This window comes from Arachis hypogaea, chromosome 14 (genome assembly GCF_003086295.3).
Source record: "Arachis hypogaea cultivar Tifrunner chromosome 14, arahy.Tifrunner.gnm2.J5K5, whole genome shotgun sequence".
Taxonomy (NCBI): Eukaryota; Viridiplantae; Streptophyta; class Magnoliopsida; order Fabales; family Fabaceae; genus Arachis; species Arachis hypogaea.
In genome coordinates this window covers 16,681,764-16,709,026 of record NC_092049.1, presented here as the reverse complement: position 1 = coordinate 16,709,026, position 27,263 = coordinate 16,681,764, and the positions used below count along the sequence as shown (strand labels likewise).

At 32.9% G+C, this 27,263-nt stretch overlaps 2 protein-coding genes and 2 non-coding genes across 6 annotated transcripts; all 4 read left to right on the top strand.

The window, feature by feature from the left end:
* Positions 1-13,422: 13,422 nt before the first annotated feature.
* LOC112746365 (small nucleolar RNA Z223) lies at positions 13,423-13,515 on the top strand. The gene has a single exon (XR_003174254.1). It is a non-coding gene; the product is annotated as a small nucleolar RNA Z223 (small nucleolar RNA).
* A 56-nt stretch (positions 13,516-13,571) lies between these two features.
* On the top strand, positions 13,572-13,682 carry LOC112746367 (small nucleolar RNA Z278). Its single transcript, XR_003174256.1, has one exon. It is a non-coding gene; the product is annotated as a small nucleolar RNA Z278 (small nucleolar RNA).
* A 1,427-nt stretch (positions 13,683-15,109) lies between these two features.
* On the top strand, positions 15,110-20,603 carry LOC112741701 (uncharacterized). 3 transcript variants are annotated; one of them, XR_011870749.1, is made up of 10 exons: positions 15,110-15,355; positions 15,495-15,588; positions 15,898-16,229; positions 16,794-17,131; positions 17,689-17,725; positions 18,137-18,262; positions 18,805-18,870; positions 19,146-19,313; positions 19,848-20,188; positions 20,337-20,603. XR_011870749.1 is itself a non-coding variant. In XM_072213842.1 (10 exons), exons 1-10 carry the CDS (start codon positions 15,314-15,316, stop codon positions 20,370-20,372), a joined length of 1,569 nt encoding a protein of 522 aa, XP_072069943.1. In that variant the 5' UTR covers positions 15,110-15,313; the 3' UTR covers positions 20,373-20,603. The 3 variants fall into 3 exon arrangements, 2 of the variants coding, with proteins under 2 accessions (XP_072069943.1, XP_072069944.1); XM_072213842.1 differs by having other exon boundaries at positions 19,859-20,188; XM_072213843.1 differs by having other exon boundaries at positions 15,128-15,355; positions 15,448-15,588; positions 19,859-20,188.
* A 4,627-nt stretch (positions 20,604-25,230) lies between these two features.
* On the top strand, positions 25,231-26,439 carry LOC112741699 (ethylene-responsive transcription factor ERF027). The gene has a single exon (XM_025790774.2). The coding sequence runs from the start codon at positions 25,333-25,335 to the stop codon at positions 26,014-26,016; it is 684 nt and encodes a 227-aa protein (XP_025646559.1). The 5' UTR covers positions 25,231-25,332; the 3' UTR covers positions 26,017-26,439.
* Positions 26,440-27,263: the final 824 nt, after the last annotated feature.

The following is a 27,263-nucleotide window of genomic DNA, read 5'->3' as shown; positions in this document are numbered from 1 at the left end:
AGCCACGCTTTCGCGTGACTCGCCGTTCAACTTTCTTTTCTTCATAACGCACTGGTGACGCGGACGCGTCAGCGACGCTGCCCCGTTGCGTGCTCTTTTTGTTTTTTTTTTTGTTTTTAAATGAAAAACTATTATGCAAAATGCACATGCAAACTGTATGCAGCTAAATGCAGGGATGATGAGAAGAGTCATTAACATCATAAAAAAATAAAACTAAGACTGAAACGGAACAATCATACCATGGTGGGTTGTCTCCCACCTAGCACTTTGCTTTTACGTCCTTAAGTTGGACGCTCGTTAGGCTCATTCAGCTTCTCTTGGTGGATCTTCCAAGAGGAAGATCTCTAGTTCCTTTTGATTCTTCATCTTCTCACCATGGTAAAGCTTTAGGCGATATCCATTAACCTTAAGAAATTTGGAGTTAACAGGATGACGCAGGTGGAAAACTCCGTATGGCTCTACCTTTTCTACTCTGTATGGACCTTCCCATCTTGATCTCAGTTTACCTGGCATGAGCCTCAGTCTGGAGTTATATAGTAGAACTAACTCCCCTAGTCTGAATTCTTTTCTTTTTATGTGGTTGTCATGGACAGCCTTCATTTTCTCCTTGTAACGCCTGGAGTTGTCATATGCTTCTAGACGGAGGGTTTCTAGTTCAGCTAGTTGCAGCTTTCTTTCAGCACCAGCTTTCATAAGATTCATGTTGCACTCCTTCACAGCCCATAAAGCCTTGTGTTCCACCTCTACGGGGAGGTGGCAAGCCTTACCGTATACCAAGCGGAAGGAGCTCATCCCAATGGGTGTCTTGTACGCTGTTCTATATGCCCAGAGTGCATCTTGTAGCCTGGCACTCCAGTCCTTCCTGTGAGGTTTTACGATCTTCTCTAGAATACATTTAATCTCTCTGTTAAAGACTTCTGCTTGCCCATTGGTCTGTGGATGATAAGCTATCGCTACTTTGTGAATTATCCTATGCTTTTTCAGTAATCCTGTTAGTCTCTTGTTACAAAAATGGGTGCCTTGATCGCTCACGATCGCTCGTGGTGATCCAAAGCGACAAATAATATGGTTTCTAACAAAGGAAACAACAGTGTTAGCATCATCAGTATGGGTAGGAATTGCTTCCACCCACCTAGAAACATAATCTAAGGCTAACAGTATATAAGAGTAACCATTAGAATTTGGAAATGGACCCATGAAGTCGATGCCCCAAACATAAAAAATTTCACAGAAAAGCATAAGCTGTTGAGGCATCTCATCCCTCTTGGATATATTACCAAACTTTTGGCATGGGGAACAAGATTTACAAAATTCAGCAGCATCTTTAAAAAGAGTAGGTCACCAGAATCCAGAGTCTAAAATTTTTCTAGCTGTTCTTTGAGGGCCAAAATGTTCTCCACTCTCAGATGAATGGCAGGCCTCTAAAATGGACTGGAATTCTGATTTAGACACACACCGTCTAATTACTTGGTCAGCACTACACCTCCATAAATATGGATCATCCCATATATAATATTTGGACTCGCTTTTCAGCTTGTCTCTCTGGTGCTTAGTAAAATTTGGAGGAAAAGTGTGGCTAACTAGATAATTAGCTACAGGTGCATATCAAGGAACTACTTTAGATACTGCTTGTAAGCTATCAAATGGGAAATTATCATTTATAGGAGTGGAGTCACCCTTAACGTGCTCAAGGCGACTCAGGTAGTCTGCCACTAAATTCTGGTTACCACTCCTGTCCTTAATTTCTAAATCAAATTCTTGTAACAGCAGTATCCAACGTATTAGCCTTGATTTGGACTCCTTTTTAGCTAATAAATATTTTAGAGCTGCATGGTCTGAGTACACTACTACCTTAGTACCAAGTAGGTAGGCTCAGAATTTATCCAGAGCAAAAACAATAGCAAGGAGCTCTTTTTCAGTAGTAGTGTAATTAGACTGAGCAGCATCTAAAGTCTTAGATGCATAAGCAATTACAAAAGGGTCCTTACCTTCGCGCTGAGCCAGCGCTGCTCCTACTGCATGGTTAGAAGCATCACACATAATTTCAAACGGCTGGCTCCAGTCTGGTCCTCTCACAATTGTGAGTCAAGGCGGTTTTCAGCTTATCAAAAGCTTGCATACAGCTTTCACTAAACTCAAACTCAATTTCCTTCTGCAGCAATCTGGATAAAGGTAATGCTACCTTACTGAAGTCCTTAATGAATCTCCTGTAAAAACCTGCGTGGCCAAGGAACGAACGGACTTCCCTCACGGAGGAGGGGTAAGGTAAACTAGAAATAACATCCACCTTTGCTGGATCTACAGAAATGCCAGTATTAGACACAACATGTCCTAGTACAATTTCTTGTTTGACCATAAAGTGACATTTTTCAAAATTTAATACAAGGTTTGTATTAACACATCTATCTAACACTCTAGATAAAATATCCAAGCAAAGGCTAAATGAATCACCATATATGCTGAAATCATCCATAAAAATCTCCATACAGTTCTCAATAAGATCAGAGAAAAGACTCATCATGCATCTTTGGAAGGTAGCCGGTGCATTGCACAAGCCAAAGGGCATTCTCTTATAAGCATAAGTTCCAAAGGGACATGTAAAAGTAGTCTTTTCCTGATCTTCAGGAGCTATATGAATTTGAAAGTAGCATGTATAACCATCTAAGAAACAATAATGAGATTTACCTGACAGGCGATCAAGCATTTGATCAATGAATGGCAAGGGGTAATGATCCTTGCGAGTGGCTTGGTTGAGACGCCTATAGTCAATGCAAACTCTCCATGACTTCTGCACTCTAGTTGTCAGAAGCTCTCCATGCTCATTCCTTATTGTTGTGACTCCAGACTTCTTGGGCACTACTTATACTGGGCTGACCCATTCACTGTCTGAGATGGGGTAAATGATATCTGCTTCAAGTAGTCTGGTTACTTCTTTCTTGACAACTTCTAAGATGGTGGGAGTCAATCTTCTTTGAGGCTAATGGACAGGCTTTGCTCCCTCTTCTAAGAATATTCTGTGTTCACAAACTTGAGGGCTAATGCCTACTATGTCCGCCAAGCTCCATCCAATTGCTTTCTTATATTTTCTCAGCACTCTGAGTAGTTGTTCTTCTTGTTGAGAAGTGAGTTCCCTTGCAATGATGACTGGGAACTTCTGCTTGTCCTCAAGGTAAACATACTTGAGGTGTGGAGGAAGGGGCTTTAACTCTAATTTCTGCTCATAGCTAGCCTCTGGATCATCCGGGGCTGGTGATAATGGTAAAGTCTTCTCATGGTTTTCAGAAAGTGTCCCCACACTTGGACCTTGCTCTATGTACTTTTTTTCTAATTCTTCCTGGTAAACTTCAGCTACAATTTCATCAATAATGTCCCATTGGAAGATAGAATGATCTTTCGGAGGATGCTTCATAGCTTCATTTAAACTGAAACTCACTGTTCTGCCATCTATCTCAAAAGAGTAAGTTCCTGAGAATGCATCCAGCTTGAACTTTGAAGTTTTCAGGAATGGTCTTCCAAGCAGGATTGATGATGGTCTTCCTGAGTTATTAGGGGGCATTTCCAGGATATAGAAATCAATGGGAAACGTGAGCCCCTTAATGCTCACTAGTACATCTTCAGCAATTTCAACTACTGTAATAATGCTTTTATCTGCTAACACAAAATGAGCTGCCGACCTTTTTAGGGGAGGGAGCCTCAAAGTATCATATATAGACAAAGGCATTATGCTAACACATGCTCCTAAATTGCACATATAGTCAGAAAATATCACACCTCCAATGGTACAGCTAACCATACATGGACCTGGATCACTACATTTTTCAGGTATATTTCCAAATTAAAGCAGATATAGAACTACCTAAAGGAATAGTTTCTAATTCATTAATTTTATCTTTATGTATGCACAAATCTTTTAGAAACTTTGCGTATTTAGGTACCTGTTGAATAACATAAAAAAGGGGAACAGTTACCTCGACCTTTTTGAATATTTCTACCATTTTGGGGTCAAGTTCCATTTGTTTTCTGGGCTTCCTTGCAAGTTGTGGAAATGGAACAGGAGGGGCGCGATTTGTAGCTTCAGCATCCCTTGGTGCTTCATTCTGTGGTTGAGCTTCTTCTTCTTCAACTATGTCTTGTACGTCCTCTTCTTCTGTAGCTTCTTCTACTTCCACCACATCCTCTGTTGGCACGTTCTCTTGTTGGCTTGGCTCCTCATGGTTCCTCTCCTGTAATGTGGTTCCGGACCTTAGAGTGATGACATTGATGCTACCCTTGGGATTAGGCAGTGGTTGAGAAGGAATTCCATTAGATCTTAAAATTTGATGTGTGGAATTAAGTGAGGAATCCATACGGGAGACGAGAGCTTGTAAAGTGGCAGTTAAGCCATTCAGACTAGAGTTGAGCTGAGCATGCATGTCTTGTTGTCCTTGTGCAAGAGAACGGAGCATCTCGTCATTTGATGAGGAACTAGAATAAGCAGTCTGAGAAACTTGTTGTTGGGTTTGCTGGGGTCCTTGTGATTGTCTTAGGTGAGGTGCTCTGTAAGGTTGGTTCTGATTCTGCTGTCGGTTGTTGTTATTATTATTCCACCTCTGGTTTCCATTATTGTCTCTGCCTCCTCTGTTAAAGTTATCCCTCCAGCCATGGTTAGAATTATCTCTCCAGCCTTGGTTGGAATTATCCTGCCATCCATGGCTATTGTTGCCACCTTGATTGTAGTTGCCACCTTGTTGATTTTATCCTTGATTTGGGCAATCATAGAAGTTGTGAGTGGCTGCCACAGTGTTGTCTTCCTGGAGTTTTGGGCATTCATCAGTATAATGACTATAATCAGCACAGATCCCGCATACTCTTTGTGGAACTAACTGTTGGCTCTGTTGTGGTGAAGGCTGAGCTTGTTGTGCTTGTTGTTGATTCAACTGCATCTGTTTAAGTAGGTTGGTCATTTCACATATACTCTGTGTTAGAGCAGTAGTTTCTTTGCTAGTGGAAATCTCTGCAACAGCTTTGGGGTTGCGCCTCTGTCTGTGATTCCTAGTGGACTCAGCTAAGTCGTTGATCAGTTTCCATGCTTCATTCGCGGTTTTGTACTTTTTCAGTGAACCATTACTGGCACCTTCCAGTGTGGTCTTATCCTGGGGGTTCATACCTTGGGTGAAGTAGCTGATCAATACTAGTTTACCAATCATGTGATGGGAACATGCATCCAGGAGATTGTTGAAGCGCTCCCAATATTCAAAGAGAGTCTCTGATTCACCTTGAACAATGCAAGAGATCTCTTTTCTCAGTTTATCTGTGACTTCAGCTAGGATGTATTTTTTCAAAAATTCTCTTCTGAGTGTATCCCAGTTGGTAACAGTTGCTTCAGGTTGGGAGTAGTACCACTCCCTCGCTTTTCCCTCAAGAGAAAACAGAAAAGCGGTTAACAGAATAGAAGTTTCATCTGCACCATGATGCCTAACAGTAGAACAGGCTATCTGGAAATCCCTAAGGTGCTTGATAGGCTCTTGAACAGGTAAGCCATGAAACTTGGGCATCAAGTTGATCAGTGCGGTTTTGAGTTCAAAATCTGCAGCTGCATTTGGGTGATGCACTTGATACGGCTGCAGTGTAAAATCTGGGGCTCCTACCTCCTGGAGAGTAATCCTCTTAGGTGCTGCCATGTTTCCTGCACGTAAATCAACTGGATCAGTAGTAAATGAGCTTGTTTTGCTCTCAGATGGCGGTTCAGATTCGCCCTCAGATGAGACTGTTGAATTGCTAATAACCACTTCACCACCCTCGAAGGCTAACCAACGTCGAGTTCGTATAATATATGAAAGAGTTCTTTCAATTTCAGGATCAAATGGGACTAAACTCGGATCAGGCAGTGAACGCGTCATTCAATGAGAAAGACATGTAACTCATGGTAACAGAAATAAAAATAAAATATGCAAATAAAATAAAATATATACACTAATTAATAATTTAGCACACTATTGCAACTCCCCGGCAACGGCGCCAAATATTGATGTGTGGCAGAAGTTAACCAATTTAGAGATTTCAATTAAGAGACAGCATTGCACATATAGCCCTTAACCAGCTAAGATCTGCCTCACCAATTTAAAAAGGGTTGTCACAAATTTTAGAAATAAAATACTGGGAGTATGAGTCCCAGGTCGTCTCCCAACGATTTGCAGGAAAGAGTGCTAATTTATTAACCAGAAATTTCCGAGAAAGTTGAGTTTGATAATGAGCAATTAAAAATAATTGTGAATTGAGGAAATAAAAATAAACTAAGAATAATTATTGATACTCTGAATAAAAGGCCTTGACTGAGGAAATAATTAAGTGGAACTTCTATCCTTGTTGGGATCTTCTCAAGTGTGGTGTAAAAAGGTTGTTGTTCTCACTCGATTTTCCCTTACTAAATGAGGAAAGATATGGTGATTGAACTAACTCTTACCCTCAGATCCTAGCCCTCTCCCTTGGGGAGGTCTAGTGTTAGTAGGTATAGAATTAGCCAACAACGTCCAGTTTAACCAAGCACTTGAGCATCCCAACTCAAGTATCACCTCTTAATCAACCCTCATGTCAAGTATAGATTCTACTCCATTGACATGAAATTAATAATGATAAAAATATGAGAAGACATAATTGATTAGAATAAAATAGAGAATTAAAATTAATTAAAATAAAAATAACTTCATATATTAATAAATTCAAAATGTAACATACTTAATTGAATAGAGTCAATGAGTAACTAATTAAAAATAAAGGAATAAGGAAACAAACTAAAATAATGTCTTCAACGGAGGTATGACTTTCAGCATCCAAAAATTCCAAGCAAAAACATAAACTATCAATGTAATGCAACTCTCAAAACTCATATCTAAAACTAAAAGCAATCCTAATGTGATGAATCTGAATGTGTGTGGATCCTCTTGAGTCTCTGCATATTCCCTAGGTTTACTATGTGTTTCTGGGCCAAAAACTGGGTCAAAAGCGGCCCAAAATCGCCCCCAGCGTATTCTGTTATTTTTGCAGATCGCGCAGGTCACGCGTACGCGTCGTTCACGCGTTCGCCTCAGGCAGCGATTTTCCTTGTCACGCGTCCGCGTCGTTCACGCGTTCGCGTCATGTGTGCAAACTCCAATCCACGCGTTCGCGTGGGCCATGCGCTCGCTGGTCATCTCCTTAGTTTCTCGTGAACCTTCCATTTTTGCAAGCCTCCTCTCCAATTTCCAAGCCATTCATGCCCTATGAAGCCTGAAACACTTAACACACAAATCACGGAATCGAATGGGATAAAGGAGAATTAAAATACATAATTAAAAGTCTCTGGGAAGCAAGTTTTCAACCATGGAGTGATTTTGGGAAGGAATTGTAAATACATGCTTATCATATGAATTAGTGGGTAAAGATTTGATAAAACCACACAATTAAACACAATATGAATCATAAAATAGTGATGTATCAATCAGTCGGATTATATTTTTACTTCATTAAATGTTTCAAGTATAAGAAATTATCCAAGAGTAAATAGTCATTTTTAATTATGAAAGATCTGAACATTAATAAACACTACAAAAAACATCGTTAAAATCAACGGCATAGCCGTCGTTAATATTAAAAATCGATGGTAAAATCGAGGATTTTAGTCGTCGCTTTTAAACGGGTCAATTTTTCAAAAATCTAATAAAATCAACGGCTTCACTACAACAATTCCAGCAGATAGCAGCGGAAATTTTGTGGCGGTTTAAAAAAATTGCCGCAAAATGACAACCTGCGGTGCATATCGCGGCAGTTAGGGGTTGGGGCTACAATCAGCCTTGCATTTAGCAGCGATTTTCCTAGAACCGCGGTTATATGTACCGTCGGGTGAGTTATCGTTTTACATTTTCCGGCAGTTTTCTTCCAACCGCCGGAAAAGACGTATTACCACATATTACAATATTTTGTTTAGTAATAACCCTCTGAGTATAATCTAGTTAAGTTAACACTACTATTTTATGCTACATATGTTTAAATCATTGTTAGTTAAACTCGTAACACTTTTTCTAGATTTGTTTTACGTAAAAAGGTTCACAAGTTAAATAAGCTATATATATTAACTCATGTGACCAAATTTACCAATAAGATTTCCTTGTTTACTTTATTGTCATTTAAATTTGCATTCAAACATAAATGTAAAAGAAGAAAATAAAGTCATACTCTAAATTTATAAAGTTAAAATAAAGTTCTAACGAGCATAAATCAAAGTTACTCCTCTTTGAAATTATACCTTACTAAACCTAAATCAAGAAACTCTAAAAGTAGATAAACATGTGAAACTGCGACCCAAATCATTAAATTAAGGAATCAACGTAACTCTTATAATAGAAGATCAAAATTTCTCTTCAACATCGTATTGACCTAGCGAAAAATACTCTGTCAAGAATCTTTGGGCTTCACGTTTTACAGGATCTGATATTTTATCTCCATACCATGGCTTTTTGTTCAGATTAAACCACCTTTTCTTAACATGTATATCATCTTCTCTTTGTTGGTCTTCTAAAGTTTCATTGTCTTCTTCCGGAACCTTATTGAGATCAAACTGCATGGATCTGTCAATTCAAACAGAAGAGATATCATCTAAATTGTCTTCTGAATCAGACTCTTCCCCATCTAGGCTGTCAGGGACTCTTTCTCCAGAATATTTAGGTAATACTAAAAATATCAACATGCATACAACAAAATAAGTATACCCAGAAGAAACTGAGAACTCCCAAGTCATTAGATACTGACTTAGAAAAAAATGGACGACAATATGCTAAGACAATTTTACAACTAAACGCAAATTATTGACAATTACCATTTGCCTTGTTAGTAGTTTGGGCAAATTTGTTAGACAGAAGCTTTGTAGCGAATGTTGTGCTTGCAGAGGATGATGAAAAGTCCTCAGTTTTTATTTGTCCTGTTTCACTGTCATGTTATATTCGCTAATGTTTTAAAAAGCGTAACACTATTGGAATTGATATTGAATATTAGATATCAAGATTATCAAAACTGCAACATTAAGAACAACAACAATTGAAACAACATTAAAAATTTAACGTAAACTAACTTTTGATGAAAAAACTCGTTGAAAGAAATGAAAAATCTCCTTTTACTCATGAAAATTCACAATATAATAAATACTTAACTGCAAATCGAAGATACACCAAATTTTTTGTAACCAAAGAAAACAACGTACAACGTTGAGTTTATTTAATTTAGTTCATGACACAAATATCCTTTTTAAATTATGTTAAAATTCTTCATATAAGCATTACGCAACATCATCGATATTCTCTGAAGCATTTTCTGTAGGGTCTTCTTATATCATCCTCCCTTGTCAACTGTAAATCCAATATCACCTTTCGCTGACATGTTCAACACTGGTTGTGGAGAAAAACCAACTTCAGCTTCTTCATTCTCTTCTCTCATGCCATACAAATCTCGTGGTTTCACATGAACCACAACACTCCATTCCTTAGCTACTTCATCATCCACATAGTATACAAGCTGAGCTTCTGAGATCAATATGTATGGTTCATCTTCTTCTCGAACACCAGTGTGTATCGGACGAGAGAAATTAACTCTGGTAAGCCCCAAGTGGTCTAGTTTGATGCCTCTACTGGTAGTGGTATCAGCCCAAACACATTTGAACAATACCACTATGAAATGACAGCTATAATTCATTTCAATTATGTCCACAACTTTTTCATAATACAAAACACTGCCAACAGCGACTCTATTATCACGCATGCTTGCATAACTTTTTGTATTAGATGATACATATACTCCACTATTTTGGGTTTTCAGCCTTCTTCGTTTGTGATAGTTCTAATACTCATTGTAATCCACTAGCATTTTTTCCTCATTGTCAATTTTACTTAATTCAGTTTTATTTTTCCATTCTTACTATACTTCTCTATTTCCAAACTCTCTGCATCACTATATACTTTTGCAATAACATAAACTTGTTCAAGTGCTTCACTGTTTTGTTAAATTTAGATGGTGTGTTGCTTTGGAATTTTTTCTTTTCAGGTTTGGATTTTTATTAAGATAATTATTGTAATGTTCTTATCTTGTATTTTGACATAAACATCATTACGGAACTTTATGAGTGTAAAAGCATAAAGAGAAAAAAGTCAAGTATATTTGTTATGAGAATTTTGGTAGAAATTGTGTTTTGTACATTTGTAACAACAACTTTGTAACAAATTTAAAATTGTTACAAAAAAATTTTTTTGTAACAAAAATTAGTGATTGTTACATAATAATAATATTTTATAACAACAATATAATTTGTTATGAAATATTTTGTTATTCTGTAACGATTTGAGTTTTTTGTTACAAATTATATTGGCTTTTGTAACGAAACGATATTTGTTGTAAAATTTTATAATATTTTATAACAAAAGATGAAGTTGTTGCAAAAGTTTAAAATATTTTGTAACAAAATATCTATTTGTTTCAAAAACTCTAATTATTTTGTAACAAAAAATTAATTTGTCACAAAATTCAATATTGTTTGTAACAAATTATTTGTTTGTCACAAAATAAAAGAATTTTTGTAACTAAAAAAATTTATTTTAAAATATTAAAATCTTTAAGATAATTTTATTTTGTTTTAAAAATTTAATATTTTAAAATATTATTTGTTTTAATTAATTATTTTTTATAAAAAATTAAATATTAAATGATTAATTTTTAAAAATAGTATATATTATTTTATATTTTTATAAAAATAATATATAATTTTTACTAATAACCAAGTCTTAAATGTTGACTAAAATTAATTTTTTAAATTAAAAACATTAATTATTAAACATAAATAAAAATAATTAAAATTAAAAATAAAAACAAATGTAAAAAGTAAAAATCCTAATTGTAATCCTCACTTTCACTCTTTATTCTACCGCTTGCTGGGTCACCCTCCTTCTTTTTTTTCTTTTTTTTATACCAAAGATAGGAAGACTCAAACGTGTGACCTCTTAGATGAGTATGGAAAGATTATACCATTTGAGATATAACTCATTGGCGGTTACCTTCCTTCTCGTATTTAAAATAAATTTATAACCAATATTATTTTTTGTTTCATTACCACTCTAAAAGTTAACATATTTTTATATTTAAAAAATTTTTTAAAAAAATTCCTTAAGAACAAAATATAGAGTTCTAGTTTTTTCCTTCTTTCTACTAAAATCCTAAATCCACCATAACCCAACACTTATTATTAAGCCTATAAAATCTCTGATTGTTAAAAAATAAAAAATAAATTATTTGTGATTTATTATAGTTATTCATACTTTTATTTTCAAAAAATTATTTATAAAAAATAATTAAATCAAAACAAAAAAATTTTAAGTTTAAAATTAATTAAAACTTATATAATTTTCATAAATATTTAATACTCTATATTTAATTAAAATTACCAAACTTCAATTTATCTAAAAATTTCTAATTTTACATTTTCTCCAAAAACAATCCCTAATTCTCAAATTAAAAATTATAACTCTAATTTTATCCTAACACTTCCCACACTCACTCACCCACTCACTCACTCCCAAAAAGCGGACAATATCGTCCTAGCAGGTGGTCTGGGCTGTTACAGTCACCGTCGTTGCCGCTGTTAGAGGTTGCATCACTGAGCACCTGTCACCGGAAAAAAGCGCTGCCTTGCCGGGATTCACTGCCGTTAAGGGCATTCTCCCCTCTGATTTTGATTTCCTTTAATTTTTGAAAATATTATTGTCATTGATTTCCGTCAGGAGCTTCGGATAGGAGGGAAGGGCAAGTTCAAGGGAGTTGAGGAGCAGCTAAGATTGCTTAGGAGCTCTGTTGTCATAACCAAAAAAACTTAAAGCCACTAACATAACCTACTTTATAGAGGTATGCAAATTTGTCTTGTTTTGTTTAGATGGATGAAAGTACATATTTCAAGTACCAATATGCACATACTTGGTTTTGCTAATTGGATAAGTTTATTCACTATGTTAATCAAGTTAATATCGTCAACGATTTCCTTAATTCATCACTTTCTTTACTTAAGTATTGATTTCTAGCTATGTACTATCTTCTAGCTTGGCCTGCTAAATTTGACTGAATCTAAATTAAATAAAACTTATTCTGTTAAGCATTTGTGTGTTTAGAATTTTTTGAGATACTAATGGTGCTTCTGGATAATGCTTCTTCAGGATGGCCGGGTTCATGCCCTTTACTCAACCCCATCTAGAGTGATATATGATGCAAAAGAAGTCATTAATGGGCTGCAAGCACCAATTGTTAAGGATGCAAAGATAACATATATAAGACTATTCTCTATGATAACATAGCATGTTATTTGTCTCGTAAGATTCACATTGTGTAGTTAACACCTGAAAATGAGTTTTATAAGATCTTAACTTTTTCATCATACGAGCTAATAGCTTTGTGTTTCAACTTGGTATAATTGTGAATGCAGTAGCTCAACCAAGTTGCTTTCTAACTATTGGCAGTTTCTGCTGAGTTGTTTTGCTAGTTTTGGCACTTATTTTTCTTTGAGATAATTGGAGATACTTAGCTTTCTTGTTAAGTTTCTGCATTTTGTCAATTATGAAAGCAAATGATAATCTTAGCTTTCCATTTGGATTTTTATTTTTGTTCATAATAGACCAATTTTGTTTATTTTTCTCTTCCATGCATATCTGGAGGATTTGGGTTGTGACTTGCTTATTCATCAGGATAGTGCTTTTGGCATCCAAGAAGCAGAAAACCTCTGGTGAAAAGTCAAATACTAAGGGAAAGGCTGCAAGCAAAAAAACAAATAGAGAAGCCATCAATAGCTTCAGTGAAGGATCAAGGTAAATTGATTGTATTTTTCCCAATTTACATATGATGTTATCTGTAGTGCTTGCTCTATTTCTATTAGCATTCTATTGTTTGCTCGAAATAGTTTTAGAACTTGTTAACTTTGATTAAGTAGTCTTGTCAAACTGTTTCTGGAAACTTCCCTTCTCAGGTGTTTGGTTGGGGGAAAAAATGGGATATAAGTTTTCATGGATGAGATAAATTCTGACAATTACAGAGCTCACATGAAATTTGCCTCCCCATTTTTTACCATCCTGATAAACACACCCTTGATATGAATTCGTATCAAGTTACACAGCATGGTTCTGTAATTTACAAGTATGTATCCATTTGTAAATTTTCCATCTCAAATTATTCTATTCCAATGCCATTGTTAGGAAAAGAAAAAGGTAGTAAGAAATCCAAGAAGGAACCTAGTAGGGAGGACATGCATGCAGTTGTAGTCGATATTCTAAAGAAAGTTGATAAATACTGTAAGTAATGACTTCTATGGCAATCAATCTTTTATCCAAATGTTGAGTTCTGATTTAATAAACATTTGATTTTGGGTTTTCTGCTTGATGTATTTCTGGTTAGCTATGAGGATAATAATTCATCTTCAAATGCCAGTTCTGCTTCTGAAAATATTGTGATTGATGAAGCTGTTATATTTCTAAGCCTTTCTGCATTTATTATTTTTTAAGTTATTGTTAATGCATGTTAATTGAGTGCCAAACATAGCCTGTGATGATTCAACCCAACTGTTTGAGGTGTTGTGGAGCCAAGACCCTGTTTACAGGGAGAACCTACTTGGTGAAGCTGCATTCATTTGAATTATGATTTAATGAATTAACAATTGATAGTGATTGTTCGACAATTGATACTTATGTAAATTTAATGAATTGAATTATGATTAATTAGCCCGAGTTTATATATTGAATTGTTAATTCTTGATAATTTACATTTTTGATTGGCTAGTTTTAAACTTTAAGAATAGATTCTTAAAGAATTAGTTAATTTTAACTTGTAAGTTCTAACTTAATTTTTACTCTGATGAAGATAGTGTTATGTGTTTTTTTTAATTTTGATTTTCATTGTTCATATTTGCAGGGGTACAAAATTGATGCCAACTTGACTGAAATATGCTAGAAGAGTCAAGAATTATAAATCCGATATGATATAATTTTATGTTAGGAAAAAGTTGTGTTTAGTTGAATTTCTAGAACTTATTTTATTGTAAAAGAATCTTAATGACATGTAAGATATTCTAATTATCTATATGATTATATATTATATAAATGTTAAGTTAGCATGTCTAAAAAATTAATTGATATATCAATTGTTTAATTAAATGTTTTAAAATGAACTTTTTATTTTTGTAACTAAGAATAAAAAATGTTACAAAAGTAAGTAGTATTTTATAACAAAATATTATGACACAAAAATTTAAATTGTTACAAAAAATATTTTAAAGGTCAAATATTGTTATCACTTTTGTAATGATTTTTTATTTTTTGTATCAGAAAAATTTGTTACAAAATATTACTTTGAATTATAACAGTTCCTTTTTTTGTTACAAAAATTTTTTGTAACGGGACATACTGCAACGGCCCCTTTTTTTATTTCAAAATCCTTTTGTTTCAAAATTCTGATTTTTTGTAATAATTTTTTTGTTACAAATATTACTTTTTCTTGTAGTAATTGATACTTATATAAATTTAATGAATTAAATTATGATTAATTAGTCCGAGCTTATATATTGAATTGTCAATTCTTGATAATTTGTATTATTGATTGGCTAGTTTTAAACTTTGAGAATAGATTCTTAAAGAATTAGTTAATTTTAACTTGTAAGTTCTAACTTAATTTTTATTCTGATGAAAATAGTATTATGTCGGATTAATTATTTTCTAACTTAATTTCTTAACTTGTAAGTTCTAATTTAATTTTAACTTGTAAGTTCTAACTTAATTTTAACTACTAGAAAACTTGTTATTACAGATGGAAATTTCCGACGAATTTTATCCCACGAAAATACAGACGGAATTTCAGAGGGATTTTTTGTCGAAAAACAAAAAAAAATGGATTAGTATAAATTACAGATGGAAAAGAGAATCCGTCGATAATTCCGTCGAAAAAATTAATTTTTTTCCGTGAAAAATGGTTACAAACGGAAAATTCGTCTGTAATTAAATAAACAAAACGTTGCGTTTTATTAAATTATTACAGACGGATTTTCTGTCTGTAATTTAAAATTTTCCGTCGGAAAGGTTGAAATAAGGGGTTTGCTTTAAGCGTGGCTCCTCATTTCACACGATACCTATCCGCGCCTCCACACCCCTCTCTTCCAAACGCTCCATCGGCGGCGCCTCTCTGCCTTGCACCGCCGTCGCACTGAACTTCTGTCACACTGAAGCTCCGTCACATCCCCTCCCGATGCTTCTTCGTGTGTTGCTCATGTCGCTTCGTATCGAACCCTAATATGCAGAAATCGCTCTGTTTCGATCTTGTCTCAACTGTGCAGGTAACCCTAATCTCTTCCACACCTTTATCACTCTTCCTATTCGCTGCTACACTGACGCCAGCCTCTCCTCCTGTTCGCCATTTTCCATCTAGCTTTTCTGCATCTCGTCCGATTCATCACCTCTCCTCAAACTTTGCAGCGCGCTGCCGTCGTTTTCCTTCTCGCACTTCTGGATCTGCTACCACTCATAGAATTTCCTGTTCTAGAATATCGAGAATCTATCCTCAGATTTGGTTAATTTCTGAACTTATCACTTTCAGTTTTCTGGATTTTTATTTTCATGTTTGAAATACTGATTGTGTAGATTTTGTTGTTCAATTAGTTCATTCTTTTTTCAGTTGCTGAGATGATTATATGGCTTTAAGTCTAAAACATGAGCAATAGAATAACAAGAGAACACTCTCCTTAAGTTGCTCGTTACAAGATTCATGCAATCGTGGTCTTCATTACTTTCCTGTTTATTTTCAGATTATTTCATTGCCTCATTATATTTGTGCATAGTTTCTTTCCTTGACGGAGCCGTACTTATTTTTCAAGAGCAGATTTGCGAGAAGATTTGAAGACTGTTTTGGCAAAAATTGAATCACTATTAGCTGGCTTTGGCTTTGGATGGGAGACTGTTGTCTATATTCACCTTTACATAGATGACATGAGTAAGTTCTCAGAGGCAAATGAGACATATGTGAAATTTATAACCCCGGAGAGGTATCCATTTGGTGTCCCATCATGTAGCACAGTTGAAATGCCTCTAGTAGAGATGAATTTCAGCAAAGCATATATGGAAGTTCTTGTGTCAAATAATAAAGCTAAAAAGGTTTTGCATGTACAGAGTATTTCCTCTTGGGCACCTAGTTGCATTGGGCCATACAGTCAGGTAAATCCAACCTCATGTCATGATTTTCATGTGGTTTATTCTATGCAATGTTGACAGTGAGACTATATGTAGAATGACTTTTTTTTGTCAATATACTGGTATGGACCCATAAGTTCTTGGATCTTGATGACAAAGTTACTATACCACGGAAGCACATTTCCATAGAGAAGAATTGTAGAATGCGAGTCCTCAGAGATGAGTGATTTAAAAAATAATTTAGAGGATCCTTAATATTTCAACTGTAGCAACTGCACAAAGGTTCATTGACTATAGTCTCTACTTGGTTGAAACCAGATAATCATCTGCCTTTTGAACTTCATTTCTAAATATCTATAATGTTTGGGTGTCATGATTCAAGTCTTGGGAATTATTATTGATGCTCTCATTAAAATATGAGAAAGTGTATTTAGTTATCTGATTGAATGATACAATTGTAGTGACTGTTCGTTTGGTTACCTCGAACTTTTCTTCATCATTTAATGTATGGTATTTGGTATATACTTTCACATTTCAAATGTTATCTGGTGAAATGTCCTTTTATAAGGTGAATGCTTTTGCTTTTAGGCAACCTTGCATGATAATATACTCTATATGGCTGGTCAGTTGGGAATTGATCCTCCGACAATGAATCTTTGCAGTGGAGGTGCTAGTGCTGAACTGGAACTGGCTCTCAAAAACTGTGAAGCTGTGGCAAAATGCTCTAATTGTTCAATATCCACATCAGCAATTATGTTTGTTGTTTACTGTTCGAAACGTGTCTCATCATCCGAGAGACATGATATGCAGGAGAAACTAGAAACAATCCTTACGCAGATGAGGATCTTTCAATTACAGGAACAAAACACCTGCAAAGCATTAGATCCCATAGTTCTTTATGTCCTCGTTCCTAATCTACCTAAAAGGTACTATGGCCGTCCCATAAATCTATGATTTCTCTTATCTACGCACCCCTACACCCATACACATAAATTTATGGATATGCAATATTTAGGCAGGCCTTTTCTAGAGCAGGGAGTGGATGAAGAAAACTATCTCAGCATCAATGGCAATGAAACTAATGCTACCGTTTCTAGAGAACTCATATAGAACTATGCATAAGCTTAAGTCTTTCTACTTTTGACAACTTTCACCCACTACAAATTTAGCATATTAAATTGACTGTAAGTTCGTTCTTTCCTTTTTCTTTTGGCCTTGAACCATCAATTCCATCAAACTATCAGAATTGTTATTGATTAGAATTTAGAATAGAAGCTTCTCTATTCAATTAAGTTACTCAACTTCCCTTGAAATTTGATTATGTAGGGTCCATGCCTAAGCAAAGTGGGCACTACTGTTTCTTTTATCTAGTGATGGCACTACTGTTTCTTTTATCTCTTTTCCGTTCTTATCTTTTCGGTGGGTTTGGTCTGAATGTGAATATGATCTTTGCTTCTTCTTTTTCTCTCTCTTGGTTCTTCAGGAATCCGACAATATCAGAGGGTGAAAACCAACGAGAGGTACTCTGCAATTCTAATCTGATCAATTTTAGTAATGCAGAAACCTTAAAAATGTTTTTGTTCTTTTCACGCTGATCTCAATTTCTTCCCCTTTAATACCACTTGAGTTTTTCAATATAACCCTAATTTTAACGATCTTTATCTGATTTCACTCATTGACTTCCTTTGAGTTGTCCATTTGCAATTTGGGATTTTTAGCTACTTATATTGTACATAAGCATAACTATGTAAGAATTCCCAAATTTCCCATTCTAATTTCAGGAAGAAGCAACTGAAGTAATTACTATTGTTTTGGTGTTTCTTTATTTAATGTTAAGCAGGTGTTTAGCGTGTAATTAGCTAATTGGGATTAAGCTAGCGTTTGCCTTTGATTTAGTCTCTTCTAAGGAAGAAAACACTATGTTGGTTTAGTCTCTTCTTGAAGGTGAGGATATAAATATGAGCATTTCACATGCTGCTGATTCTATTGGTTTGAAAGAGAGGCCAAGATATGAAGTTAAAATTATTGAGGAGGATGACTGGATGAAAGGAGCTCAGGTCAGTTTGCTTCTTTTCTAGATCAATATCATGAAGTTGTTCTTGTGTTGCTTTAGAAGATTGATCTAATATCTACGCAACTTCCTTGCTATTGAAGTTCTGCATTATTATGCTATATTCACATTTCTTCAGCCATCTAGTCTCTGCTCTATGATATTTGGCAAAGTTTTTCATGAGAAAAATGTCTTGGTATGCCTTTCACTCGAAGGCAGAGTAGCTGAAATTTTTGGGTGTATCTTCTAGTGTTTCTGTTCAAATCAATTTTGGAAGGGCATGAGTGAAAATCAGACAGGTTCATCTTTTATGAACTAGAAATCGAGTCAATGAGGCAATGATGCTCTTTATGAAATTGAGTTAGTCCTGTGTTCTAGCTGTTAAATACTAACTGCTAATTGTTTGGTTTCTGTTTAATAGCTATTAAATTTACTGCGTTCTTTACTTAGCATTCTTATTTGGGGAATGATCGCTTATTCATATTATGGAAAACTGTCAGTGCGAGAATGTTACTGGAAATAAACTTACAAATTTTTCAATGCTTTCAGGAATCATTTCATCCAGTTGAAGTTACTGAAGGCCTATGGGTGGTGCCCAAGTGGATTACTCCACCTGTACGCATATCTCACACTTATTTTTTTGTCACAGTTTATCTTCCCTTTTCATTACAGATAATGTGTTGCTAAACTTCCTATAGTTGGTAATTATACATTGCAAATCTATTTAAGTATTGAATTTTTTGCATCTTGTTTGAATACCATTTTTAACTTTGACCATTTTTCTTCTTGTTTTCCCCACATCATTTTTGTCTGAGAACTATTTGTTCATCCTAAATTGAATATTCTGTGAGACTAGTATATTCTAATGAGCAATCTTGAATCTTACACAGGATATTCAAGCAATGAATATAATTCTTAATCCTGGACTAGCCTTTGGAATTGGAGACCATCCGACTACCAAATTATGTCTATTACTCCTACATGACCGTATAAAAGGAGGAGAATACATCTTAGACTATGGCACTGGCACTGGAATTCTAGCAATTGCAGCTCTAAAGGTATTTTATTGATGATCTGCATATGTTAAGAACTTAAAGTAAAATGAAAAGGCTATTTGGAACTGGGATACCTACTCCGGTTTCAGTTAGCTAGAATGCCTTTGCTGTACAGTAGAGTTCATTTTCATTCTTACTTTATTTCCTTGAACATCTCTGTGTGGAAAGCTAAATATTATAACCGTCTCTATCATATTCACATATTTTAACTGTCTTTTTTTGGTTAATTTTTTGTGGTAGCTTCGATGTAAGAAATTTTTTTTTCATAGCACCGATTAGAAAATACTTGGGTTATCAAATTAGTGAAAACTTTCAAGAGTTAATTGACAGAACATATGTCAGATATGAATTTTCAGAGACATTTTGATATGACATGTTCTGTACTTATTGGGCCTTATATAGGGTTTAGGGTTTAATTATTAAGTTAGTATGAAAGAGCATATTATTGATGTAATAGAATCAGTTGAGAAATTAATCAAATGAGAGTTCAGAAAAGCAATTCTAGACCTTCTGCAGTTTCATATTCACCAATAATAGACCTTTTGCAGTTTGGTGCTGCCTTTGCTGTTGGAGTCGATATAGATTCACAAGCAATTGCATCAGCATCTAAAAATGCTACTCTGAATAACATCAGACCAGACAAGCTGCAACTGCACTTGATTGCAAGCCAAACTTCTTCATCCTGCAGGGATGACTGGCCATCTAGAGTTGTCGAGGGAGAAAATGCTTTCGAGATAGACAAAGTCACTCACAAGGATAAATATGATGTGGTCATCGCAAACATATTTTTAAATCCTATGTTAAATCTTGCTGATCAAATTATCTTTTCTGCAAAGCCTGGAGCAATTATTGGTCTCTCTGGAATCTTAAGTGAACAGGTAGTTTAAATGTTCAATTAATTCTCATTATCGATTTTCTTTATTCGAAATGCAGCTATCTCTTTGCTACCAAATGCATATTCTTGTTGGTGGAACTGCTTCGAATCATATTCTCCTCCTAAATTCATCTCCTTTGTTCCTTATGCAGGTCCAAAACTTTTACAAAAATATTCACTATTCTTAGAAGGCATAGAAGTGTCGAAAATGGATGACTGGGTCTGTGTGAGTGGCAGAAAAAGAAAGAATATAGAGTTGATGATATACTAGGAATTATAGTTGATGATCAATACATTTTGTTTATGTTTTGAATTATATTGAGTTGCTTGTTTATAGTACTTTTCTTTTAGTTTGATAATACGATGAATTTGTTTATTTTTTGAAATATTATAAATATTCGAATACAATTAGATAAAAATTTGTATTAAATTTATATTTATTTTGTATGAAAACAAGTTTATTTTGTAATTAGAAAAATAAAAAAAATTCTATTTTATCTTACTGACGGATTTACAGATGGATTTTTTGTCTGTAATCAGAGTGTGAGATGATTTTCCAAAGTTCAAATTACAGACGAAAAATCTGTCAGAAAATCCGTCTGTAATTACAGGCAAAAAATCCGTCTGAAAATCCGTCTGTAATTATAGACGGAAAATTCGTCGAGAAATCCGTCTGTAATTACAGACAAAAAATTCGTCTGAAAATCCGTCTGTAATTACAGACGAAAAATCCGTCGAAAAGTTCGTCGTCTCAGGGAAATGGATAGAGAATTTACAGAGGGAAAATCCGTCGGTAACTGGTAAAAATCCGTCTGTAATTTTTCAACGGAAAAAAAATCCGTCGGTAAATAATTTCCGACGGAGCTTTTACAGAGGGACAAAATCCGTCGGTAACCAAAAATCCATCTGTAATAAAGTCTAAATCTGTCTGTAAATCTGTCTGTATTAATCAATTTTCTAGTTGCGTTGTTTTTTAATTTTGGTTTTCATTGTTCATATTTGCAGGGGTACAAAATTGATGCCAACATGCTAGACTTTATATTGACTGAAATATGCTAGAAGAGTCAAGAATTATAAATTCGATACAATACAATTTTATGTTAGGAAAAAGTTATGTTTTGTTGAATTTGTAGAAGTTATTTTATTGTAAAAGAATTTTAATGACATGTAAGATATTCTAATTATCTATATGATTATATATTATATAAATATTAAGTTAACGTGTTTAGAAAATTAATTGATATATTAATTATTTAATTAAATATTTTAAAATAAATTTTCTATTTTTGTAACTAAGAATAAAAAATGTTATAAAAATAGGTAGTATTTTGTAACCATGACACAAAAATTTAAATTGTTATGAAAAATATTTTAAAAGTCAAATATTGTTATCACTTTTGTAACAAATTTTAGTTTTTTTATTAAAAAAATTGTTACAAAATATTACTTTGTATTGTAACAGTTTTATTTTTTGTTATAAAAACTTTTTGTAACGAAACATACTGCAACAGCCCTTTTTTTGTTACAAATACATTTAGTTTCAAAATTTATATTTTTTATAACAATTTTTTTTGTTACAAATACTGCTTTTTCTTATAATGATAAGATGTGTTTGTTACGGTTTGTGGCGGTCACGCTAATTGCAAATTTCGAGCTGAGTGTGAAAGAAGCAATAAGGTTAAGGTACAAGAGTGTGAGGGACGTGACGGTGAAGTCAGGGTAGTGGGTTAGTTCCTGAAGCTTCAATTACAGATATGAAATTATTGTTATAATTTAAATTTGTAATAGTTGTAACAAGATGCAGTTATTTAAGAGAGGTGAGAATAAATGAGTAGATCTAATGAAATAGTAGATTTTACAACAGAAGTGATGGTGGTTATAGAATGAAGATGAAAAAAAAAAAGAAAAAAAGAGAAATAATTTATGAAATTATCAATAAAAATTTAATAATTAATATTTTTTTTAACGAAACTTATCTTATATTATTTTTGATTTTTTCATGGTTAATTTTATTAACATTCAAATCATTCATGATGAGAAATTATTATTTACTCATTATCCAATATCATCAAATTTTGAGTTTGCAATATTCATTGAACGAAAAAGTTTGTAAATTCTTTCTCTAAAAATCTTGACTAGCTATTTAATAAAGATATATGAAGTTTTGTTGCAATAATAGGTTTTTTGGTAATTATGGTAACATTTCTATAGTTTAATTTTCATATATTAATACAATAAAACAATATAAACAAAGTTTTCACCCTAATTTATAAATTAAACTTTGTTAATATATTAAGTTATAGTCCCAAAATTATCTTTACTATTTAAGTAAAGTATTAGATTTCAATTTATTATTTTCCTACAAGAATAGTATATATCAAATATAATTCCTATCCATATACTTTAATTTATATAATTAAGAATAGCATATTATTAACAAATGAAGCACTATGTTATATTAAGTATTCGAAATTTAATTGTAAAACTAAAATTTAAAAATTATAATAGATCATATTCTTATTCATTTACTTTAAAAATTATTCATATTCACATATTTTTAAGGTCTATTATTGAATATTTTAAAAGTATTTGTAAGAGTTATTAAAATGTAAACTATTAAAGAGCGCCTCAATTGCAGGCATTGGTCAAGATATTAAAAGAGGAAAATAAATATTGTTTTCTTTTTCAATAATTAAAGAGATAAAAATAATTAATATTTATTTTCTATTTTTTAAAGTCCTTTTTATAGTTTTTTTTTTAATTTGTGTCATAATGACATTTTTTAGCAATTTTTTAAAGCATCTAATAAGACAATAAAAAAAAGTAAATTTCTTTAAAAATTCTGTGATAAGCTTATAAGTCTTAGAAAAAGATAAAATACAAAGTCTTTAAAAAGGTTGCAACTTGCAACACTGGTAGGTTCATAATGAAAACTTTGGATCCATTTTGTCTTTATGACATCTTCTATCAAGAATTTTTAAGTCCAACGTTGCAATTATTTAGGGACTTATTTAGTTTTTTGTTTAGAAACTTATAAAAAAATTAGCAAAATAATTTTTTTAAGAATTTGTTTGATATTTTTTCTAAAACTATTTATAAATTCATTTCAAATTTTTCAAAAATATATTTATCGAATTAGACAAATGTGGAACCTGTAGAAGATTGGTTTAGAAAATTTCATTCTATGTGCATAAATAATTCAAAATAGTATAGACAGCCGGAAAAAAAATAATTCAAATAGTGTAGTGAATTTATGATAAGATATTTTAAAAATGGGCATGCTACACAGCTACAGTTATACGAAGGTATTCAACAATCATTACTCCTTTGAGTCCTTTCCCTTCACAGCAACCCGGACCTCACAGTCTTGTGAGCTGTGAGTTGTTTTGGATTTATCGATATTTTTTTATTTCAATTATATTCTTGCAAATTGACGTGTATAAATTGTTAATGTAGATGATCAAGGTAGCAATACTAAGATGACGTGTGATAGATATATCATATATCAGCATCAGTGTCTACAGATATAATTCAAATAATTTTCAAATATAAGTATAAAACTAAAAGTAAATTTTATTGTGTTTATAATTTGGTATTTAATTTATTTTTATAATAAATTTTAAATATTCAAAAATTATTTATTTTAAAATTTTTAAAATTAAATATTAATTTTAAATTTTTTTAGTAACTTAGATAATATTTTAACACTATAATAATCATTAAGATTAAAACAGATAAAACATTATAAATAATGACGACAACCCAAAAACTGTGCTTATTATCTTACTTCAGAGCATGTTCTCAAAACTAAATTGGTCATTCAATTAATAGAGTTAAAAATTTAATGGTTTATTTGATAATAAAATAATTAATCATGTAAGATATATATTAAAATTAATTATTAAAGATAGAATATATATTTAAATATAAAATTTATATTATAAATAAATTAAATTATATATATAAATACATATTTATTAATTTTAGTAATTAATTTTGGTGTGTAAATATTTATAAAATGATATACATATTTTTTAAATAATTTTTATATTTTATTATTTTAAATTAATTAACCACGAGTCACCAAAAAACTTAATTAACCACAAAAATACTATCAGTTTTTAGAATTTTTTAACTAATTTGTTATCAATCATTTTTTTATTTAAACCAAAATAATCTAATGACTTCTGATTAATTTAATTGAATCGGTCGGTTCAATTTAATTCTTTCAATTATATTTTTGAAAATCCAAACAAGATGCATCAAATTCTTTTAAAGTGAAAAAGTTAATAAAATAATAAAATAAAAATAATTAAATTAAAATAACGAGACTAACATATAATAAAAATTATAAATTTTTTATTTTATTACTTCATCAATTTTTTTACTTCAAACTTCAAAGATCTAAATTCATCAAAATTTACTAAATTAGTAATGAATTTTTCAATTATCCAATTAAAATTGATCAAAATAAAGGATAATATTTAATATATAAAATTCATTATTTTAATCTATTTCATAGATTGAATCTTCATCAAATTTCTAATTCATTCCGTAGGGTCATCCGAATCTTGTTTATTATTGACTAACTTTTCTATAAATAAACATTCATATTAAATATTTTATATGAAAAATGATATTTATATATTTTTTAATATTTTTTACACCAGAGTTCTTTTGTATATGAGTTGAGAGAATGAATGAGGGCTTGCCTGGTTCTTCCAGAAGAGATCAATAATGCAGCAACCACATTATGATCTGATCGATATAGCCTCTCAACTTAGCCATGCTCCTCTTCTACTGTTGGAATCCAAAAAGATCCGGTAATGTTGGGGTTTTGAGATGGTTTTTGCTTAAATATATTATATCAAAGTAAAGTGATGTCACTGTCATATGAGCAAATAATTGATTAGCTAAATAAACTACTATTAAATATTAATTAATTAATAATAAGTAAAGTGATGTCACTGTAATATGATTTGCTCCCTTTTCGTTGGCATATAAACCCAGCCCCTTCCTTCCACCCCATCCCCAAACCATTTTAGTTTTTTATCTCTCCATCTCGCTCACACATTAGCAACTAGCTTAGTAGATAGAGAAATTAATAAAACCTTAATCCCAAGTTCCCACACTATCTCAATAAATATTATGTTAAACATGAAGAACAATAATAGGAATAACAACCCTGCACCACTTTGCCCTCCATTACAAGTCCAATATGATTATCATCATGGATATGATTATTCTTCCTTATTGTTCTCCTCATCATACTCGTTGGCGGCACCAGCCAACACTGCTGCCGCCACCGCAGCTCCTAACTCAACATCCTCTCCTCACTCTGGCACCGGAAAATACCGAGGTACGCGGTGTCGGAGCGGAAAGTGGGTGTCAGAGATAAGAGAGCCGCGGAAGTCAAACCGCATATGGCTTGGGACCTACCCAACGCCGGAGATGGCTGCCACCGCTTACGATGTAGCGGCTCTTGCATTAAGAGGTCCTAATGCGTATCTCAACTTCCCCAATTTCATGCTCGCTTACCCTATTCCTGCCTCCTTATCTGCCCCTGATATTCGCGCTGCCGCGGCCGCTGCAGCCGAGGCAAGGCTTGTTACACCACCACCGCCACCTCCACTGCCAACACCACCGGAAAACCCTTCAGAGATTCTGGGGGAATATTTCGATGAAGAGGAGGTATGGAATATGCCGAGCTTGATCGAAGACATGGCCAGGGGAATGCTTATGAGTCCCCCAAGAATGGTGGAGTCCTTCTCCTCTGAAGACTTCGCCGAGTGCTATTCGGATCTATATAGTACTCTTTGGAGTACTTGGTAAATTAAAACCAGTTGAGGATTAAATAAAATAACAATGATAATAATCATAATGGTATGATTTCTCTCCATATGTGTGTTTGTTTTTGTGCTTCTAGCTAGGTCTGGCAACAAATTGAAGCCTAAATTATTATATTTCAAATTGTAGGGTCACTTTCATGGTGCCCTTTCAAGTGAAAGAACCAATTCAAAAAAAGCTAAGTTTTGGAGATTTCATAGTGCACCTACGTTTGGGCTTAGCTTATTATGCTTTTTGGCTAGAATTAATAAGCTTCTATTATTGTTTAACTAATTAATAACAAGTTGTATCTGAATAAAACTACCTCTGGTAGTAGCAGGATGAGTAATATGCTATGCTGCCAATGAGAAAGTGCTTATGTGTAATGTAATTGCATATGTAAGATATATATAGTGGTTATTTATTTAATTTTGTGCATCATTTTTCATGATTCTTTTTATGATGATATGTTCATATGTTCATATGTATGATTATTGATGAAGTGAAGAGTTACATGCACATACATGTCTTAATTTTATGCATCTATCTATAGTAGATTAGAAGAATATAAGTAGGAGGTTCAAGAATCATAACAATTGTACTTTCCAAAAGAAACAAGGATGTTAAGATGTCAAAGTTTCAAGTACTGGACTGGTAGCCAGTGAAGCAATTATAAGATAGGAGTCCTGGTTTGGTTTGGTGTGGTTCTGATTTATGGTGCTGATCATATATATAGCTTCTGGATTGTGTGATTTGAGCCGGTTTGATTTTATGTTCTGAGCTACTGGACTTGGAAAGATTAAGAGAATGAACAAGAAATTTAAAAAGAAAAGACAAATTTTGGATAATATATGCACCGCAAAGAAGTCCAAAAAAAACTTAAATCCACGCACTACAGTTTAAAATTGCCTGCTATGCGGCGTCGCCACCTTCCTCTGTCGATTAGAATCGTCAACCACCTTCTATGTAGTTTTTTTTTTAAATTTTCTCTTTTAAAGAAAGATAAATTTAAATTATAACGAGAGACATTTAAAATTTAAAAAATATTTAAAATTAAATAAAAATTAACATTAAAATTAAATGAAAATTAACCTTTAATTCAAAGAACATAAAAAAACTAAAAAATCTAAAATAATTTAAAAAATCATCTATAATCTAAAAAGAAATAACACTTAAAACATACGAAAAAATTCAAAACATATAAAATAAAATGACACTTGAAACCTAAAAAATAAAAGAAACATTGAAAACTA